Here is a 9,563-nt window from a genome sequence, read left to right as displayed (position 1 = left end):
GCCTATGCCATCTCGTCAACAGAGCCTCTGAGTCGCCACTTTATCTGGCCGTGACTAAGGGATATAATACTGTAGTAGACCAGATCCTCCAATCTTCTCCATCATCTCCTTGTAAACCCCAGAAGGATGGACAGCTTTACATGCATCTATAATGGCCGACGTCAACGATGACAATGCATCAGAGATACCTTTACCTGCATCTGCTGAGGTCAACAATGACAATGCATCAGAGATACCTTTACCTGTATCTATTGTTGACAACGCCAAAATGATAGCCTCACAAGCACATATTGTGGTGGACGAGGATGCATCTACTATTTTCAATGACAAAAGAACAGGTAGGTATCACATATTTTCACTTTAGTATCAATTTAATGTTCTTTAGTTTTTTACCATTGATGTGCTAGATATTGATAATTCATCACGTATTTGATACAAGATAAGAAGGGTGTAAATAGATAAATTAAGATAGAAAGTTAAATTTTAATCTAATACAACTTTTAATATAATAAAATATTAGGATTGAGATCTTTGTTCAATTGTGTAGTGTACACTAGCGCCTCCTTGTACCTATCTCTCTCATCCAATGATAGGAGAGAATTTATCATTTTATAGGAGGCAGGAGTGATATAGATACAGAGAGACGCTAACATACACTAAGCAAACTGAAAATGTTCTTTCTCCCATATTATTCTATTATTTTATCGATTCAATTCTAATATATATGTGAAGACAGGATTTACCCTCACTGGGAGGGGAAAAAAAGTCATAGTGACTATTTAGAACTTGTAATCTTCTTTTGACTACCTTATGATTTATATTTACTGGAAAAATATTATATATGTACTTTAAAAAAAAAAATCCAAATTATTTGTTTCAGGTTCAAATATGACTAAAAAGTTGTTACAAGCAAGGCCAGAACTCGCCAAAGTGAGGGACATTTACGAGAGGACTCCTCTCCACTTTGCGGTAGAGATTAACAAACCTGGGATTATTAGGGTTTTGTTGAAAGAAGATGCTTCCCTTGCCTACTTAACAGACAAAGATGGCTGGTCCCCGCTTCATGTTCTTTCCGTTACTTCTACTTCAAAGAACCCTACCTTGGATATGATTAAGGATATAATTGAGTTGTGCCCTGACTCAGGATAACTATTAGATAATGGGGGAAATAATTTTCTTCACCTACTTGTAGCGGAGAACAAGAGGATGGACGAGGATGTTAAAGGAGAAACTATTTCGGAGCTATCAGAAATTGATTTTTCGTGGGAGGTACTTTTAAACCAACCGAATAATGGTGGCAATACACCATTGCATCTTGCTACCTTTTCCAGAAGTATAGCTTGTGTATGTGCTCTGACAAATGCAAGAGTAGATAAGACAGCCAGGAACAACATGAACTTGACAGCTTATGACATTGCTCGCTATCTATACAAATCCTCAAGTCAACAAAAGGTAATGAATTTATATATATTACATTTATGCATATTTTATAATTATATAAATGTTGTTTAGGGAATAATTCTAGATTTGTTATGGCACTATTATTATATTCACCAATCATATATAATTTCAATTCCCTATTGCACTCCAACGAATATTCCAAATAGGAAACTTTATACGTGTACACATTATAAGGGGAAGTTATTTTTGTGAGAGAGCGTATGTTGCCCCTTTGTGCGGAGTGCACGTGAAAGCATCAAGTGTGAGACGATCATCGTTTTCCATTTTATGAGGAACAAGGTGATCTATTCGCCCCCACCTGTATGATTTGGGTAAAATTAATTTATTTTTTATTCATTTTAACTAAAATAATTAATTAATTTTCTCCTTAATTGGTTTTATAAACGAATTATTAATATGTGCTTCCAATTTTAATGTTTTTTTATTACTTTTTAATTGATCTAGAGCAAATTCCTCGACAAGTGGCGGAAAATTATAAAAACGGTATGTCCGGATGAAAAGGTCTCTCTCCAATCACGTGAGCCATCCCTGTGGATAAAAACTTTGGTACCTAAATTTGTGCCAATAGCTAAAGAAGATGAGGAAGATAAAGATGATGAAAAATATCGTAAAAGGGTTTCCAAGACACATATGCTAGTGGCAACGCTGATTGCCACTGTATCTCTTGCTGCGGCTTTCCAAATTCCAGGAGGTTATGAGACTGCTGGAGAAACGAAAGGCATGGCAGTTCTTGCAGGAAAAACAGCTTTCAGGGGTTTTGTGATAGCAGATATGATAGCACTTTCATGTTCTGTGCTCACTCTAGTACTCTACTTCTTTGCAGATATTTTTGATATTGATAACCCTCCTAAATTCAGAACCATTGCCATATGTGGGTTTCTAATTCTTCTTGCAGTCACTTTCATGATGGAAGCATTCGCGTGTGCTATGGTTTCGGTGTTGCCAAGAACACATTCCTCGTGGGTCAAATATCTTACCACTTACGTCTGTATCAGTATTCCCGCCATTGGTTTGCTCTTGGCTTGGTGGTTTCATCAGAAGAAAGACGATAAATTCTTGAAACAAAATTTGATTTCTATGGTTGATGGCGATGCTTAATGGTGGAAACTTGCTTGCTTGCATGTAAGGAGAATTTAATAATGAATTATTACTTTGCTTACTTTAGCTATTTTAAATTTTCCTTTTTGAGTTGAGACTTGGGACTTGGGTTGGGGTGGCAAAAATGGGTGGAGTAAAGCATTAGGGTTGCAAACTTAACCCATCGTTTGGAGCAGGTTTCAAGAATCGGATCAAGAAACTTCGTTCACCGATCTCAATTTCTGATGAGTTGATACAACCGATTCCAAAATAAAAATACCAAAATAGTTAATAGTATTCCTCAAATCTACGGGTTCTGGGGCTTTTTCAAACCTATTTCAATCTGAATTATTGAATCAGAACCGACACTGATAGCACGTTTTAAAATCCTGCTTGGAGGCCAAGGGGTAATGGTTTTGTTCCTTCTAAGCTAGGTGGGTAGGGTAAGGATTAGGACTTTCTTCGAACCCACATTACCCATTTCTCCCTAAAATAATACATAATTAAGGAAAATCTTATTATCAATCAAAACCCCTTCCCAGAGTGTACACATAGACGCATATGCAACCAAACAGATCCTAATTTATGATCGGTTCCGCTCCCAGAATACTAATTTTATGTTTCACTGAATTAAAAAGTACAAAAAATGCTGACAATATCCCTTGAAAACTATTGTGACTTGTCTACCACAATCTCTAACCATCCTTCCGTGTTGATAGATAGTAGGGGTGCAAGTTTCACTTATCAGTCCGAACCCACCCTGGCCTATGATGAATCCAAACAAGGCCTGGGTTGAGATACCTTGGCCCTAAGGGTGGGTAAAGATTCGGAATTACTAACCTTTTTATTTTTTTGGGATAAAGATGATCTCACAAAAAAAGGTGCTCCATGGTAGTGATCATAGCCCTCAGGACAAGTCCCCATACGACAAGCGGCGCTTCTACATGACCAATTGGTGATAGTGGGCATGTTCAGACTCAAACCCACAATCAATTCACTCGAGCGGTGATGAGTTGAGGGCATTTTCACCACTAGGCTACCAACCCCATTGGTGAATGGTTTGCTATTTACCACCTTGAACAGAATGCATTAGCATGTTTTCGATGCCTGATTTCAAGGTCACAGATGAACTAGGACTGTCACCATAGGCACCTTCCATCCTTAGCTTGAGCACTCCAGTTACAGTAAGAAAGTAAATACATAAAGGATTAAACTAAGTTTTAAACACCCATTATCCAAGTAACAAAGTAACAAATTTGCCACTGACATATATTATGGGAGTTAACCACAAGAGTCAAATCCTCGATACTCAATATCCCCACCACCATCATCTTGAACTGCTGGTCGGATATGAGTCTCAAGTAGTACTTTTATTAATGCAACAGTTTGTGAATCATCCTCATGAATAGTAGTGTCCATGGAAGCTGTAACACTAGAGTCCGCAAAATAGTAACTGTCCAAAAGAGCATTTGGAAAGTTTCAAAATTTTCTTCTTTCTTCTGCTTCTCCTCTGCCCAACCCCTCTCCATAGTCAAGGCAGATTAGGGTTGGCCCGGCTCGACCTTGAGGGGGTCAGGGTTGGATATTTTAGGCCCTGATCAGGGTCGGCCGGGGCATGGACCTGAGCTTAGTTAAGAGGACTCAGGGTTGAGCTGAGATTTTAAAAAGCCTAGCCCAACCGAACCTTGTTGCAGCACTAGATAGAAGTCATCAATTAATAGTTGAATAAAAAGGAATCATTTACTTAAATAGAATAATGATAATAACAATAAACACACAAAAATATTCTCATAAATGAAAACTCACACATAAGGTGGCAAAGGGCCAAAGAGCATCCGAGCATGCAAAAAAGAAGAAAATTGCAAAAACAAATAGGAAGAACTAACCCGGACTGCTCACCTATGGCATCTAGTCCAGCTAAATTGCGTATGAACTGCCAGATATGGTCTTCTGCTGCTTTATCACCTTTCAGTGTTTCACACTCAAGAAACAGTAATCTTGCTTCTGCCATGCTTTTCTTCAACCATGCCTACAACAGAAGGAAGAGAGAGATCATCCCTTAAATGTAATATTTCATTGCATATGAGGTAAAATAATAAAATCAAAAAATGACATTAAGCCTTATTTATGGTTGGAGATTGACATACAAAAGTTCAAAGTACTCTTAGTTCTGAATAATGAGGCAACTGGCAAAGAGAATTCAGTTACATGTACAAAGACCATATAAACAGAAGTCTTCTCAAAGTAATTAAGCCTCTTAAGATTATCTAGTAGGGATCATCATATTACCATGTGAAAATTGTAAATAAAATTCAAACAAAATTACCTCAACGTAAGAATATGAGATCTCTGTTAAGGTTTGGAACCCTGTTGTCATCCTTCAAGACTAGTCCCTGCGGATGTGAAAATATTGGAAAGGATTCTTCGCCAACCCAAAAGTAGAGTTAGCTCCCTCTAAATCAGCATTACATTCAGACTCAGTTCTCCTCTTCCCAATAACACGAGAGAAGCCCATAATGGACCAGACGACCCACAGAGACAAGAGAAGTAGCCGACAGTGCCTCAAAAAAAATTCTTCCCTGAGGTGATAGTTACTTACAACTTCATCCTTATGGAAGATCTGGAGTATGCAGCCCAAATTTAGTTATATTTCTCATTCACTCTACGATTTTTTCTTTTTCTTTTCACAAATGGATCCGAGCAGAAATCTCTCTCTTACCCCACGAGTCTTTGGTATGTGATATACTAAGATACGTACAAATGAACATCTATGAGCAAGGAATTCCCTTTAGAATCTGAATTGTTTACCATCCAAATGATTACTTGTTCCTCCCAAATGGGCAAGTGATTCAAGGACACTTATTCTGCTAAAGGGGTTGCAGATCTTGGTGAAAAGAGAAGTTGTCCACTAAAAAATTAATGTAGTACTGTATTTGAATAACTCAAAACTGTAAACAGAAATAGATAGGATCTAAATTCAGAGGGTAAATCAGATGCAACAACGATAACTGATGAACAAAACAGTAGCTAAACAGGGAATTAATAAACAGCAACTGATGGAGGGCATTATGGTAATTTAAATTCCAAATCAGGATTCCAAAATTAGGTAAATAGTCCAATCGATATCTGAAATAAGAACTGAGATCTAGATACAAAACAGTAGCATTCTGAGGACAGAAACTGTAGTCGATTCAGGTATTGAGAAGGGAGGGGCAGAATTGGAAATAACAAAATATCTTCAGATCTGACGTTAGAATTGTCTCAGATTTGAATCAGATCCTATTTTAACAAAACAGAAGGTCTGGTCAAAAGTTGAAAGTGATCGGATGGCTGAATTGCTTAATCTTACAAAAAGTCTTGCGTCCAACCTTCTAAAAAATCTAAATAAATCAGAGGAATACTTGAAGAACAGTACTTACTTGACAATGGCAGATATAGAAGATCAATGAGTCCAAATCAGTAAATCAGTAAATCAGCAAGAGAACATGAACATGAACAGAAGAATTGCATAAAACAATATAGCAGTACCCTAACAAGAACTAAAGAGAGAAGAATGATAATTATGGCTTCCCATCAACAAGGAACATAATCTCATTACCCTCTAAGGATTTCCCACCCTTAACTGAATCTCACAACTTGTATCCTCTTCAGCAGCAAAAGATATAGCTAAAACCAAAATCTCATTAATCAAATTCGTGTACAAGGTCATACATAGCCCCCTCCAAACTTATATAGAAGACTCAAAACAACCTTAAGCACTAACAAGGAAAGGCCTAACCCAATCCTTAACTAATACGGCAACATAAACTGACTATGAAACTAAAATAATGAAATAAACAAACTCAAAACAAGACCGGACATATAGAATCATAATCCAGCCAAGCTAAAACAATTAATAACAAATAAAATAAAGAAATAAAGATACTCACTTTACGAATCACATATGCCTACATTGTACCCATATTTTAAGCCCAATAAAGTGGCCATTACAATGAAAACATATGGGATCAAAGGCCCAACACAAAAATATCCAAACCCAAGGCTCATTTCCAACAAAATAAGTCCTTTAGGTGGCTTATCTACATAAAAAAACTCTCCCAATTATTAGAATGGCAGAACAAGATCTGTCTAGCCAACCCTAAGACAGTAGTTCACGTATGTATAGGCATTGCAAACCTTCTCTAAATAATAGTACTAGTCATCGTATGAGTACTGAGATACTGTTTGTTTTCTTATATTTCCATTTGTTAGAATTAGAGAAAATTTAAAGGGAAAGTGCTACTTCTTTTCCCTTTCAAAGATTTGATGGTATTTAGCAGGATTTCGTAGTTATTCCACACATTGAGCCTTTTCTAACTTTTGTCCTGCTCATATTTACTAAGCTTTGTCCTCCTTGAAGCTCTCCATACTTTTAACTTTTCATAGTATCTTCCTTCCCTTCTTTCAATTCAGTATAAGAGGGAAAAGAGGAGAAAAGGGCTATTCAAAAGTACTAGCACTAAACCTTTAACTCAGTTTGTAAGAAAACATAAACAGTATAGAAACTAGCATCCTTATAATGTACAAATAAATAAACTCTATAGGATATTTCAGCCTCCTTAAACTAAAGAAAATAACAACTAAATTTGGTATTGATGCCAGGAATGTATACACAGATCATATTTTGAACATAACTACTTCAAATTACACAAATATCATATTGTATTGCCCTTGTTGGAAACAATTAATAGACTTCCTAGTGGGACAAAATTAAGGCATCGGGGAAACTTTCATATGTTAGGGACTGATATGGTACATCATGTGTTCAACTGGGATTAGAAGAACTAGATGTTGCCACAAGAATAAGTTTTTTCCCATTAATCAAACCTAAATTATTCTTTCCCATTAATGAACAAAAACAACATTGGAAAATGTGAAGCTTGAATATGTAGTTCAATCCAGTTGCAACTGCTTCTCACCCAAGAGATCTCTTGACAAATTAATTGAAAACAAACTGAAACTGCAAAAGCCACCAGAATCAAGAAAATGAAAAAACAAATAACTGCCTCACTGGAAATCGCACCATTGAATTGAGAACCAAACTACTATTACATACCCTAACAAGAAAGTAAAATATGAAAATTATAGGTAGTTCAAGTTCTTCAACAAGACATAATTTCCTAGCATATGAGGTTGGCCACATGAATCCTACTCTACCATTTCAATCTCTCTAAAGCCATAACTGTAAAACCCTGAGAACTTATTCATGTCTTCTCCCACAACAACCCAAGGGTGATTTGGTTCTCCCATTATCCTTCCAACAACTCCAATTTCATATTTCAAAGAAAAAGAGATATGAAATACAACAGATGACATTAACTAACTTGCAAGACTGGCATCAGCCAAAACATAAAGTAAATGAAACAAGAAGAGCTAGATATAAAACGATGCCAAAATCAAATGGAAATCAAAAACAACAATCACACAATCGCACAAACAAATTTATTTGGTTTGGCAAAATAACCTACATCCACAGTGAGATGAGACCTTCATTATCAACAAAGAACGGTTACAATGCTCATCCTCACACTTACCTCAAATTTCTTACAAAGGAAAAATACTCACTACAATTATATAGAGCAAAACATTATACATGAAATTTACCAAAATGCCCATACAGTCCCTAAAATTTCAGGACCCCAATGCATTAGGCTTCTTAACATCCCTTTGAAATCAACCCACTTTTGCCACAGATAGAATTCAAGACATCATACCTCCAAGAAAAGAAGGATAGGAGGACCACTCTTCCTCCTCAGCCCATCACCCCAGCTCTCCCGCCCCACCCCCTTCTGCAGCCCTTTCCCAACTCCACTTCCATCATGGTTTGGTACCTGCTTGAACCACCGAAATTCTTCATCTGATCTGATCCACTACTTCCTAAAAAACCATCTAATCCCCCTCCACATGCCTTTTACAACTAATCAACAACAGTGATGGAAGGCTTGAACTCTGCCTGTCTCTCCAAAATTTATTTATCACTACAGGACCAAACGGAGTAGATCAAAGAATCTTAATCTTAGCTGACTGAAATTCTGTGTAGGATAATAGAGTGAAGACCAAAAGTATAATATGCCAACCCCATTTTGCCATTGTCGAACTCCTTGAGTGCAAACACCATCCAAGTTCATTCAAACATTTTAATTACTTGTGGTTTGCTTAGAGATGCATCCACATTACACTACTCCAAACTCAGAAGAGTAAGATGTTTAAAAATTCATCAGTAGTAATTAAAATTAATTAATTAATAATAAAAAAAAAAAAATGACAGAAACCATCTTCAAATTTTCATTTCTCAAGAATTTGCTGCAAATCTAAGAAGACTGCACATTTTGCTTGCTCATAGTTTGCTTACAGATGCATCACAGTCCCAACTCCAAAACTAGAAGGCCAAAAACACAGAATAACAACCATTTAACACCTAAGACCCACGAATTTACATCACCTGAAAAAGACCAAGAAGAAAGAGAGAATGATAAGCAACAACCCACCGCCCCTAAGCTCTTTCACCCCGGATCCTACGAGCAAGCTGGATAGCTTTAGGCATAATAGTGACCCTCTTGGCATGAATAGCACAAAGATTAGTATCCTCAAAGAGACCCACAAGATAAGCCTCAGCAGCCTCTTGTAGAGCAGAAACGGCACTGCTCTGGAATCGGAGATCGGTCTTGAAGTCCTGAGCGATTTCACGGACGAGTCGCTGAAAAGGCAGCTTCCGTATCAACAATTCTGTACTTTTCTGATACTTTCTGATCTCTCGAAGGGCAACTGTTCCAGGCCTAAATCGATGGGGTTTCTTTACACCTCCGGTTGCCGGAGCCGATTTCCTAGCTGCCTTCGTTGCAAGCTGCTTGCGAGGAGCCTTTCCTCCCGTGGATTTTCTTGCTGTTTGCTTTGTTCTAGCCATTTCTATCTCCAAAAACGGAAGCGAAAGCAGAAGCAGAAAACTAGAAACCGTAAAGAGATCGCAGAGAGAGGAAGAGAGCGAC

At 37.3% G+C, this 9,563-nt stretch overlaps 3 protein-coding genes across 3 annotated transcripts; 2 read left to right on the top strand and 1 right to left on the bottom strand.

The window, feature by feature from the left end:
• The first annotated feature begins 125 nt into the window (after positions 1 to 125).
• Positions 126 to 1,910, top strand: LOC122067449 (ankyrin repeat-containing protein BDA1-like). The gene is made up of 2 exons (XM_042631303.1): positions 126 to 338; positions 881 to 1,910. The coding sequence occupies exons 1-2, from the start codon at positions 152 to 154 to the stop codon at positions 1,147 to 1,149; spliced, it is 456 nt and encodes a 151-aa protein (XP_042487237.1). The 5' UTR covers positions 126 to 151; the 3' UTR covers positions 1,150 to 1,910.
• LOC122067452 (ankyrin repeat-containing protein At2g01680-like) lies at positions 1,207 to 2,559 on the top strand. Its single transcript, XM_042631305.1, has 2 exons — positions 1,207 to 1,452; positions 1,906 to 2,559. Exons 1-2 carry the CDS (start codon positions 1,207 to 1,209, stop codon positions 2,557 to 2,559), a joined length of 900 nt encoding a protein of 299 aa, XP_042487239.1.
• Positions 2,560 to 8,839: 6,280 nt separating this feature from the next.
• On the bottom strand, positions 8,840 to 9,560 carry LOC122067450 (histone H3.2-like). Its single transcript, XM_042631304.1, has one exon. It carries the CDS (start codon positions 9,479 to 9,481, stop codon positions 9,071 to 9,073), a length of 411 nt encoding a protein of 136 aa, XP_042487238.1. The 5' UTR covers positions 9,482 to 9,560; the 3' UTR covers positions 8,840 to 9,070.
• Between the last annotated feature and the right edge of the window lie 3 nt (positions 9,561 to 9,563).

Source organism: Macadamia integrifolia, unplaced genomic scaffold (assembly GCF_013358625.1).
Source record: "Macadamia integrifolia cultivar HAES 741 unplaced genomic scaffold, SCU_Mint_v3 scaffold2913, whole genome shotgun sequence".
NCBI lineage: Eukaryota > Viridiplantae > Streptophyta > Magnoliopsida > Proteales > Proteaceae > Macadamia > Macadamia integrifolia.
The sequence above is the reverse complement of the archived record's forward strand: the minus strand, read 5'-3'. Positions and strand labels throughout refer to the sequence as shown.